The sequence below is a fragment of the Pleurodeles waltl genome, chromosome 2_1 (assembly GCF_031143425.1).
Source record: "Pleurodeles waltl isolate 20211129_DDA chromosome 2_1, aPleWal1.hap1.20221129, whole genome shotgun sequence".
Classification (NCBI taxonomy): Eukaryota; Metazoa; Chordata; class Amphibia; order Caudata; family Salamandridae; genus Pleurodeles; species Pleurodeles waltl.
The window spans coordinates 836,477,706-836,490,393 of NC_090438.1; the positions used below are offsets into that span (position 1 = coordinate 836,477,706).

General features: G+C 44.2%; 1 protein-coding gene across 1 annotated transcript in view; it reads right to left on the reverse strand.

The window, feature by feature from the left end:
- Positions 1–1,262: 1,262 nt before the first annotated feature.
- GMPR (guanosine monophosphate reductase) overlaps positions 1,263–12,688 on the reverse strand; it is a 339,207-nt gene continuing 327,781 nt past the window's right edge. The window contains exon 9 of the mRNA XM_069218779.1: positions 1,263–2,189. Within this exon, the coding sequence (XP_069074880.1) occupies positions 2,009–2,189 (181 nt within the window). The 3' untranslated portion in view covers positions 1,263–2,008. The remainder of the gene's footprint in view (positions 2,190–12,688) is intronic.

Genomic DNA, 12,688 nt, shown 5'->3' on the forward strand with positions numbered 1-12,688 from the left:
TCAACAAAAATGAGATCAACAAAAATGGACGAGTAAGGTAAACGGTCTGAGGGAAGACCACCCTAAAGCTGACAGATCTCACAAATATTTACTCCATACAAAATGTCTTTTGATTACTTCTAGGAAAATTAGCTTTAATTGAAGGGGTGCAACCTGTAGTTTATATTGAAATTAATGAGTGTGACTGCAACACCCAAAAAATACTGGGCCATATTTATACTTTTTGACGCAAAACTGCGCTATCGCAGTTTTGCGCCAAAAAGATTAGCGCCGGCTAACGCCATTCTGAAGCGCCATGCGGGCGCCGTATTTATTGAATGGCGTTAGCCGGCGCTAGCAGACCGGCGCTGCCTGGTGTGCGTGGAAAAAAAACACGTACACCAGGCAGCGCCGGCGTTGGGGAAAATGGCGTTAGGGCGTCTTAAAATGGGGCAAGTCAGGTTGAGGCAAAAAAATCGCCTCCACCCGATTTGCGCCATTTTTAACGACGCCCAGACGCCATTTACATGACTCCTGTCTTAGTAAAGACAGGAGTCATGCCCCCTTGCCCAATGGCCATGCCCAGGGGACTTATGTCCCCTGGGCATGGTCATTGGGCATTGTGGCATGTAGGGGGGCACAAATCAGGCCCCCCTATGCCAACAAAAAAAATAAAAAATAAAAATTATACTTACCTGAACTTACCTGAATGTCCCTGGGATGGGTCCCTCCATTCTTGGGTGTCCTCCTGGGGTGGGCAAGGGTGGCAGGGAGGGTCCCTGGGGGCATGGGAGGGCAGCTGTGGGCTCATTTTGAGCCCACAGGTCCCTTAACGCCTGCCCTGACCCAGGTGTTAAAAAGAGGCGCAAATGCGGGTTTTTTTGCCCCGCCCACTCCCGGGCGTGATTTTTGCCCGGGAGTATAAATACGACGCATTTGCGTCGCAGTCATTTTTTTAGACGGGAACGCCTACCTTGCATCTCATTAACGCAAGGAAGGCGTTCACTCAAAAAAATGACGCTCATTCCTCATACTTTGGCGCTAGACGCGTCTAACGCCAAAGTATAAATATGGCGTTAGTTTTGCGCCGAATTTGCGTCGAAAAAAACGACGCAAATTCGGCGCAAATGGAGTATAAATATGCCCCACTGTGTCTCTATTTGATAGTGCAGATCATCAATCTAGATCCATGCTTGTCTACATAGTACATTTCTTTTAATCACAAAATTCATATTACAGCCTCCCACTATATATAGGTTAAGTGTAAACAGAGAAATCCAGTCTCAGGACGTAAAACGTTCTTTTTAATGATGCATCATTCATTTCTTTCAGTGCAGTTAAGTATTTCAACAGCCACAAAGATATCAAGTATAGCATGTCAAGACATTAAATTAAATAGACAGGCATAAGTTACCTCACAGATTACATTTGGCACTGATCCACCTAGCATCATTGTAGTATACCAACCTGATTATATTTGACCACTAACACAATCATTCTAATGCTGCTGTCTTTTCTACATGGTGTCTGTGGAATCAAGGCATATATTTGTTACAAACCTTAACTCAAAAGACATAATCCAAGAAAAAAATACAGCCCCAGAAGTTTATTTTGTTTCTGAGACCAATCATGCCCTCTTCTTAAAAAATAGGTTTGGATATAGATATAGAACACTACTGGGAACTCAAGATGTCTGGCTGTCTGTAGTGCACTTAGCCAATACTTGGCAGCCACTTTTATTTAGAATTGCTACCTAGCTCCATGTAATCCTGGAATCATGCCGTAGACCTGGGCTCCAAGTGAATGGGCAAAATAAAATAAAATGAGAACAGCCCACCCAGGAACAGGCAGCGTGCATGTTTACATTTTCCTCGATGGCTTGGCCATGTCATGCTCAGCCTATGATAAAACGAGGTAGGACAGAGTAATTTAGCCCGCTTGCTTCGCCAAGAACAAGTTGACAGCCTTGGTGGTATCCAACCAAAAAGGAGAGGGATTTGGTGCAGTACTTTTGTTGATTTTGACTCTTTTATGAAAACATCTGGTTGAACTGTTGAGTCACCCGGATAAAGGTTGTCCTTCGGCTCAGCTCCTTTAGTTTGGCTGCCCCGACATATGTGCAGGTGGATCGCAACCCACCAAGTATGTCCTGGATGGTATTGGTCACATCACCCTTGTAAGGCACTTCCACCGTTCTGCCCTCAGAAGCCCTGCACACAAAGACAAGAAGAGAATTATATGATGTTGGGCACAGTGGAAGTGGCAGTGTAATTCTCTGATTCACTCTCCAGGGCTTCAATGATTAATACATTAGGAAATAAAATTCAGATTTATTAATGTTTTATGTTATAACTGCAATATGACTGGTAAACAAGTTATAGGCCAGGTCTATTTTGTTATTATTTTTTCATACTCAGAAATAAATAATTTTGATTCAGTGGTGTTCTGGTTTTTACCTGCCTGGCTAGCACTCAATAAACATTAAAAATAGCTATTTTGTAGCAGGTTTCAAATTATTGGAACATTATTTAAACATTTTTTACATCTTGCTATGACAGTTATAGACATGACAGTGTGCACTGAACACATCACCTGTGGAAAAATATCCTCAAAGGTCATTGTTTACTAACAATTCATTCACTCACTCCACCAGGCCCACAAAGCAATGTTTACCATTTATAGTAATCCATTTAATTGTAATTCAGGCTGCTAAAGGAGGGACTCATTTGAGGTTGTTTCCTTACCTGTCTTAGGGCACGTAAAGAAATGCACTGTATGTTGATTTAAGGTAATGATTAGTCTAGCAGGGAAAATATTTGGGTAATATTATTTTGAACACAAAGAGGTGATAATTTGAGACTGAGGATTTTCATCCTGTGTCGGGAGGCATTTGCAGTAGTAGCTGGTATCAGAGAAAAGTGTTAGGGCATTGCAGGGAGACAATAGCAAAGAAAACAAAAATAACTTACCTGCTGCTGGCCCCCTCTGCTCCTCTGCACACGCTCAGACTGAGGCTCCCAGACTCCCCTATGGCCACCAGACGCTGCTCTCAAGCGCCACTGCTGGCCTGAGTGGGCTGGCTTTGTACTCCCCTGGGGACTGAGAGCCTGTGCCAGCTGTTCTCCACCCGGCAATGCAGCTCGGGTTGGAGAGATATCAGTGCGCATGTCAGTTTAGCCATCCTAAAATAGCCAGCCAAACCAATATGCACACTTGCGGCAGTGCCCACCCCTCCCCTTCTGTGCTTGCTGCAGTGCTGATGTGAGGAAGGCCCCTCCCCTATGACTCGGCTCCCAGAAGAAAAATAAAGTGATAATAAAACTGTTTTATTATCATTTTATTTTTCAAGTCTGCATCTGTTGTCAGGGTGGTCGACTCTCCTCTGCCTTAACGGAGGAGCTGCCGCTGGGCACTTGGTGAATTTATTAACCATGTTTTGTTTTGAACAATTAACTAAACATGTTAAAATATATTGCATTCACCATTACTGGACCATAATGTTGAAAAATATTGATTCTATTTAAGATCTCACTTCTCAGATCTCCTTATCACAGATTAATTATTTTTTAGCATATTAAAGCTGCACTATAAATATCGGACTGACGCCAAGGTGCCTGGTATAGAGGATTGTTTTGTAACAGTAGGATGCGTTAACTACTTGCAGTCTTTACTGCCTGTGCTGCTCATGCAAGTTACACTGCCAAATGTGAATTGCAAAAGTAGTTTTAAAATATGCAACTTACATTTAGGTACAATATCCCCGATTTCAAAGGGCCAAGCGCCATTCTAACACCACATTAGTGTATTTTTTTTATTTAATTAGGCCAAAAATGCTGCACCATATTTATAAAGTGGCGCAATGCATGCATGGCACCATTTAGTAACCCTTTGCGCAACATTATGTCTGCGCCAGGCATCATGTATGCAAAGGGGGCATTCCCTGTTAGGGGGGGGGCACAAAAAGGATGTATGATGGAATAACGAATGCATTTACAACGCAAGCCTTAACAGCGCTGTCTTTACAAAGACCTCATCTTTACCATGCATGCCTTTACCACGCATGCCTTTACAACAAATTTAGTTGTAAAAATACGTTTGGTAAAGTAACATGCATTGCAAATTCTCTGCCGCCCTGCCCCCTAAACCTTACATCATACTCCACCTGCCCAAGCCCTTAAAAATGCCCTAAACCCCGCCTACAATTCCCTGTCCTAAAACCTGTTCCAACCTTTCCTAAAAACTCTAAAACCTAACCTGCCCTGTCCTGTCCTAAAAACTACATCTCCCCGTCCCAAACTCTAAAAGCTACCCTGCCCTAAAACCTACTCTGCCCTGTCCTAAAAACTACCCGGCCCCTGCCACCCACGCCCTAAGCTCTAAAACCTACCCTGTCCTGAAAACTACCCCACCCTTTCCTAAAAACTATCCAAGCCCCCATTCTGAACCCTAAAAGCTACCCTGCCCTGTCCTAAAAACTACCCCAACACACTGCCTTCGCCCTAAACCCTAAAAGCTACCTTGCCCTGTCCTAAAACCTACCCCGCTCTGTCCCAAAAACTACCCGACCCAGCCCTAAACCCTAAAACCTATCCTGTCCTAAAACCTACCCCGCCCTGCCCTAAAAACTACCCGACCCCCTACCCTAAACCCTAAAACCTACACTGTCCTGTCTTAAAAACTATCCTGACCCCCGCCCCACCCTAAAACCTAGCCTGCCTTGTCCAAAAACCTACCCCGCTCTGTCCTAAAAACTACCTGACCCTGCTCTGAACCCTAAAACCTACCCTGTCCTAAAACCTACCGTACCCTGAATTAAAAACTACTCCGACCCCTGCCTTCACCCTAAACCCGAAAACCTACCCTGCCTTGTCCAAAAACCTACCCCGCTCTGTCCTAAAAACTACCTGACCCTGCTCTGAACCCTAAAACCTACCCTGTCCTAAAACCTACCGTACCCTGAATTAAAAACTACTCCGACCCCTGCCTTCACCCTAAACCCGAAAACCTACCCTGCCTTGTCCAAAAACCTACCCCGCTCTGTCCTAAAAACTACCTGACCCTGCTCTGAACTTTAAAACCTACCCTGTCCTAAAACCTACCGTCCCTTGAATTAAGAACTACTCCGACCCCTGCCTTCACCCTAAACCCTACAAACTACCCTTCCCTGTCCTAAAACCACCCTGACCCCCCACTCTGTCCTAAGAACTACCACAACCCTACCTCCCCAACCCAGGCCCCACTTACCTCTCTCCTCTGGTCGCTGCTCCTTCCTGCTTGTTTCCTTTCTTCCGCCCGACTGCTCTCTCTACTGTTACTACACATATGCATAGTAAATGCAAAGGCGTGGTAATGGCAGCGTGGTCAATGCATATCGTTGCACTGACCGTGATATTAGTGCTGTTTCCCCCCCCCAAAATGGTGCAAGGATATCTAAGAGATTTCCTTGTGCCATTTTCTTTGCCACTTTTAACGCCTGCTCAGAGCAGGCGTGAAAAGGAGGCTTCCATTGGTTTCGATGGGCCTCTGGGTGATTTGCAGGATTAGCATCAACATTTTTTATGCTAATCCTGCAAAGTGCTGGTCTAGAGTAAAAAATGATGACGCTACTACCTCTGACTACTGCGCACACATGGTGGCGTTAGGGGGGAGTTAAGGAGTGCAAGAAAACCCCTCGCCCCACCCTAAGCCCTACAACCTACCCTGTCCTAAAACCTACCCCGCTCTGTCCTAAAAACTACCCGACCCCTGCACTAAACCCTAAAACCTACCCGGTCCTAAAACCTACTCCACCCTGTTCTAAAAACTACTCCGACCCCGCCTTCACTCTAACACCAAACCCACAGTCCTAAAAACTACCCCGACCCCCACCTTCACCCTAAACCCTAAAACCCAACCTGCCTTGTCCTAATACCTATCCCATTCTGTCCTAAAAACTACCCAACCCCTGCTCTAAACCCTAAAACCAACCCTGTCCTAAAACCTACCTCACCCTGTCCTAAAAGCTACCCCAACTCCGCCTTCACCTTAAATCCTGAAACCCATCCTGTCCTAAAACTCTGAAAGTTGTTCCGACACCACTGGTACATGGGGAGAGTGTTGAACTATGTCCCTAAGTCCAGTTTTAAAACAAACCCTTGCAAGTACTACCAAGCAAGACTCCGGATGGACACTTCAGCGTTCTTGCTGCTGTTTTTTACTTCACAAAGTTATTTCAACAAAAATTGTGCTAAGTATATGAGATCCTATATAATTATCCCACTTGTGTATAACTTTCACACATCAATTGAAAAATATGGGTATGGCTGTCTAGTTTGGATCTGGGGAACCAGATCTGAGCCACAACACTGACTCTCAGCAAATCTCTTAATATCCTTTGCTTAAAGTAAAAATGAATCTGACTTTATATAATGGTGCTCATGTAAAGCGCTACAATGTCTTTGGGCAGTGTTCGTGCCACATAAAACTACAATATATATATGGTGAGTCCAGAAAGTACCCATTGGCCTGGTTTTAACATTTCAACACAAAAATGGATGAGACTTTACCCCATAATCAGCTGGAGAAAGGGTTTTTCAAATTTAATAAAATAACTGGTATCAACACCAAGGGGCATATTTACCACAATTTCACACAGCGCAACGCAGCAAGCCACCTTGCTGCGCTGTGTGAAAAGGGAAAGGACAGGAATGACTGTATATAACATCATACGGCAAATTACTGTCTTTTTCTTGAACTGGCACACTTTTGGCTGCCTAGCACCAACGCAGGCACCCTTGCACCATGGAACAATGGTGCCTGTAATGTAGGCAGGGTTGTTTTGTGCAGGAAGGGACACCTTCCTGCACAAAAACAAACCTGAGAGACATTTTCCTCTTTCTATGTGCTGCAGGCTGCAGCACACATAGAAAGAGGAAAAAACGAGGAGAAAAATATATATTTCTCCTTGTTACGCCTCCCCTGGGGAGGCGTAGCATTCTGATGCTGTCCCAGGTCTACCAGTATTGATAAATCTGGGAATCCTTCAGAATTAATGGGGGATGTGTGGGAGCACCCACGGAACGCCTCCCAGGGGCAGGGTAAGGCAATGCAGTGAATCGTGCTCCCTTAATCAAGATTTAGCAACCCATGCAGGGCCATGCAAGGTGGCCCTGTTGGCTTGATAAATCTGGTTTTAGTGTTGCGTCGCACCACCTTGCGCCCTACTATGATAAATTTTGGCTTAGGATTTTTAGGAAACATCGTGATTTTAATGAGCAGATGCAAAAGGCCACCACCCCTCTCTTAAGAGTGTTCTAGCTCCAGTGCTGTTCACCAACTGCCACTTTTATGGGCAGATCAATATCTTAGCCACAGTCCAAAAACGCAGATTGAAGGGTGCTGTCAGGGTTGGGGCATTTACAAACAATTGTTGTTCGAGTGCACTACATCAAGTCATGCCGTCTTTCACTTATTTATTTGCATGTTATATTTCCACCATTTAATTCTTCTCCTGAAGTGTTGAAATATGTTGTTTGACATGAAATGCTATGGTACATTTACAGAGTCAGTTTTCAGAGGAAGAGTATGGAATGGGTATAGTGAGGCCATCTCCTTCAACTGTGGGACCTGTGGGGCAAATACCATTCTCCACCTCAACAAGTGATGCTGCTAGTGTATCTCGAAATGTTGGTCTGTTTGTCCCAGTTACTAAACTAATCATTGTCTTCAAATGCAATATTTTGTGAAACAATTTTTAAACCAAGTTGATGATGATCTCCTGTAATTACATTGCTGAACTGGGAATTCATTGAAACCCTAATCTGCCTAATATGAAATGCTGACTGTGTCATTAATAACCTATGCGGAGGAAAAGCCCAGTTATGATTTATCCCACTAGAAAATTAGGGTTATAGCATCTATTTCATGTATGAATGGTCAAAGGCATCAGTATTAGGTTGTGCCTGACACTGTCAAGTAGTGCATTTGGAAAGAGTAGTAATATATGTTTTCTACAACTTGTCAAAAAGAAATTTGTGAATTAAAGCTAGAAAGTAATAATTTTGGTGTACAGTCCCACCTGCGCACCTTTAAAACATTTGATAGGAAAATACATTGATGTTTCCAAGCCAATCCGTTATGTACTGTAAAAGGAATCCTAGCCTCAGCCCCATCCTGATACATGTGCATATACTGAAAAGGACTGACAGACCAAGGTTCCACCAGTGACATCTAAAAAGGGTACAAGTAGCAAGAAATAGCTCCAAACTCCATGAAGAAGTCCATGTTTTCTTAAAAATACATGTATGTAAGAGAGTAATGGGAAAACTGTGTGGATTATGGTTAGGACACCACTCCTCTTTCATAGACGAAACAGGTACTTTAATAAGGAGATGTCTTTTGATGTTGTACAAAACCACGCTGCAGCCACGTGGCACTGCAAACAGAAGGGAGCTTCAATATCTCATCCTTGTTTCAATTTTATTTCTAATCCCTCCATGCCTCTCCAGGGAATCAATACACTGTTTTATACATTTATTTGTGCGAGTCATTTACTGCAGCCTGATGGAGATCTCACTTCGATCTCTGCTGACTTATTACAGTGAAGGCTGCTGATATTGTCTCAATTATAGTTTTCCAATATTTTCCTGAATTGAGCGACTGCAGATCCACATGTAATTAAGTGACAGCCGTATCTTACAACAAGGCTATTTCTCAGTTTACTTAGCAGGATTCACCTCATGTTATCACAATGGTATCTATCAGACTGTGATGAAAATGTTTGCACACTCTCTGATGAAAACTGTTGTTACTGGCACTTATTTAGATATTTACATTTTCAAAGATTTCAGTCAAGTCAAATTAAAGATCTCAGTCTAAAACTTTACCAGGTGTTTTGTTCGGAGTCAGTGCATTGTAAGGCTTGTGTAAACGTGTAATCAATGAAACTGAATTCTGGCAGTTCTTAACTGTATCCTCTGACCTTGTTGCATTACACACAAATGTAAATAGACACTGACACACTCATACAGACACACACAACAATGCTGGACAATGGCACATGGTCATGATAGTATGAATGGCGATACCATATACTTCATGTATCCAAACATCAGAAAAACCTCCACAAACCAGATGAATGGACGCAGAGGCGGCCATACCTTAGTATCCAAAGACGAGAAATGAAACAGGCCTTGCGCAAGTAATTTCGACAGATGTAGTGTATCAGATGTAGCCTCTTCGTGAGGACAGCACATAGGTAAGAATGGTGAGGAGAAAGGGAAATGAGGCATGACTGTTTTGTTGGTAACTAGTCTAGCACACATGTTTCTATTTAGGCACGTATTAGTGTCAGGCAAAGCAGAATTCCCTTAAAGACATCCACTCTTTCCAATCATGAATGATGTGGTGTTTTCTCAACAAGTTTTTGGGGTACGAAAACACCAGACCTGGTTTTAGCTGCTGGAAACAATTTCAGTGAAAAGGCTTTGGGCTTCACTGCTACAGCAGGTAGGCCTTGGGGCCCAGACCTTCTGTCCTCCTTCTCTTGCAACAGGGCAGCATGGGTTCCCCCCTTCATGCCAGGACTCTTCTTTCCCTTCTGTACCCTATCATCCCCGCCCCCACCTGCACAAAAGTCATTGCTCCCATTTATCATCTACTTTGAGCAGATGATAAATGGGTGTCTTAAACTCATTGGAATTGGGAATAAAACGTGGGGGCATATTTACAAGCCCCTAGCGCCTCCTAGCATCATTTTGTTATGCTAAGGTGGCGTCAAGGAGGTATTTTCAAGTGGTGCAATGCGCCACTTTGTAACCCCTTGCGCTACATTATGCCTGCGCCAGGCATAATGTATGCAAGCAGGGCGTTCCCCCGTTAGGAGGCCCAGAAAAATGGCTCAGTGAAATTTATGAGATTTCACTGCGCCATTTGTCCTGTCATTTTTAATGCCTGTTGACGCTCCCATTGTTTCCAATGGGCCTTCCCTTGCATTGCTGGACTAGCGGCATCATTTTTTGGCACTAGTCGACCAGTGCGCCAAATTAGCATTAAAAATGTTGACGCTAACGTGCGCCATCGTGCACCGTATTGTAAATACGGGGCTACCATGGTGACGATAGGGGGAAGTCGCAAGAAAAGGGACGCATCACAGCTGATGCGCCACTTTCTTGTAAATATGCCCCTTAGTCCACACAGTTACTTCCCATTTACATGGGGTTTAATCGATAATTGCATGATACTGAAGGTCTATTACTGCATGGTACCAGTACTCACAGTTGCAGAGTATGCACACTGCCGATACCATGCAATTTGTAATGATGGCAGTTATGCTCAGGACAGGCACTGAGAAATAAACTCAAAGTGAAGTCTGAGACAAATGAGACAGGAGTTCTGGGTTTCCTATGACTGCATTATTCCGTTTTGGGCAATAAGAGTAAAATAAATCAGGAGGAAAAAGGCTTCCTGACAGGAGCATGTAGTCCACACCTACTAAACACACTGCATCCAATAGAATACAAGAACAAATATATGTGCATTAAATAAGTATTTTATCCCACAGCCAAGAGCTTAACTGGTTGTTTAAGGCCAGATGCCCGAGGTACAAGTCTGAGTAGCAGGCATCGGCCTGTAGCTAAGGAGAAAGTCTTTACCAACAGGTATACCCTGAGGCAGAAGGGTGACACTGCTTTTAGAACAATGGTTCTTAACCTGTGGTCCAAGGACCCCTGGGTGTACGTGTATATGTACAAATAAAGAAGCAAAACTGAAAATGGGAAAACTTTTTTCTATATTTGGTTATGAACGAAATACAAAATATTTCAATATCTGAACATTTGTTTATTTTGTGTATTCTTTTGAGTTTCATATCACAGAAACTGCTTAGGCCTGAGCTGAGATCCTCAGCTTCCACTAATGACACAGGGGTCCCTGGATTCCAGTAATGATTCTGTCGGGGTCCATAGAAGTCAAAAAGTTAAGAAACACTTTATTCGAACACTCCACCTACCAGTGTCATCTTAAGAATTTTTAGGGCTCTGGGCAGGACAAACTTTTGAGTTCTCCTAACTCAAGCCCACATGTTGCCAAACAATACTGAATTATAGGTTAGGCTTATAGAAACAGGAGCACACAAAAAAAGAAGAAAGCTCAAGCTGTCCAGCATGCTCCTACGAAATAGCAATGAAAGAAAGATTGAACACTCATTGATGAAACCATTTCTTTTTCACACATGTATCTACATTTTTGATCTTTAAGAATATTTTACGTGTCATTCACAGTCTACCCAGCCTCATCCTCTCATTGTAGGAAAGCAAGGTAAGTTTGACTTAGTGAATATTTAGTGGTCTACTGCTTAATATTAAAATAAGACACACAGCCCTGCCAAGTACCACGCATCAGTGGTTAGACTAACGCATTTTAGCGCTGGTATGCTCATCCACGCACTAAGGGGCATATTTATACTCTGTTTGCGCCGGATTTGCGTCGTTTTTTTTTACGCAAATCCGACGCAAAACTAACTCCATATTTATACTTTGGCGTTAGACCCGTCTAGCGCCAAAGATCTTGGAGTTTGCGTCATTTTTTAGCGTGGACACCTTCCTTGCGTTAATGATATGCAAGGTAGGCGTTCCCTTCTAAAAAATGACTCCGAGGCATGTGCGCCCTATTTACACTCCTGGGCAAAAATGACGCCCGGGAGTGGGCGGGTCAAAAAAAATGACGTCCAGCCGCTTTTGCGTCATTTCTTAACGCCTGGTCAGGGCAGGCGTTAAGGGACCTGTGGGCTCGGAAGGAGCCCAGAGGTGCCCTCCCATGCCCCCAGGGACACTCCCTGCCACCCTTGCCCACCCCAGGAGGACGCCAAAGGATGGAGGGACCCATCCCAGGGAACTTAAGGTAAGTTCAGGTAAGTATATATATTTTGTTTTTGTGGCATAGGGGGGCCTGATTTGTGCCCCCCTACATGCCACTATGCCCAATGACCATGCCCAGGGGACATAAGTCCCCTGGGCATGGCCATTGGGCAAGGGGGCATGACTCCTGTCTGTGCTAAGACAGGAGTCATTTCAATGGGGGTTGGGAGTAAAAAAAAATGGCGCAAATCGGGTTGAGGCCAAAATTTTGCCTCAGCCTGACTTGCCCCATTTTTTGACGCCCAAGCTCCATTTTCCCCTACGCCGGCGCTGCCTGGTGTAAGTCATTTTTTTTGACGCACACCAGTCAGCTCCGCCGGCTAACGTCATTCCATAAATAAGGCATCCGCATGGCGCTTTGGAATGGCGTTAGCCGGCGTTAAATTTTTTGACGCACAACTGCGTTGGCGCAGTTGTGCGCCAAAAAGTATAAATACGGCCCACAATGTATTAGTCACACCTAACAATGTCCCTGGAACCAGTGGTTACAAGACGCTAAACAAGCAAGGCTGCACTTCACAAAAAAGAGCCACCACACTTTCAGCTTGCAGTGGTAGCAGAGCATTCTGCTCCATGCGGTGCGGCTGCAGCATCTGTGACGAATGTTATCAAACGTTTGAGCTAACCCGGCTGCGAGGGGTGAGCACTGGCAGTTCATGTTGTTTCTTTTTTCTTTTTAACTGTAATGTAAGGCCTGGACTGGCTCACTTTGCCATCAATCAAGCCCACTCCCCGGCCTCACAAGCTCTCTGGGCAAAATACAAAACCTAGATTAACTACTTGTGCACAAACCTGGAAAACTAGAGAGCTCTGTG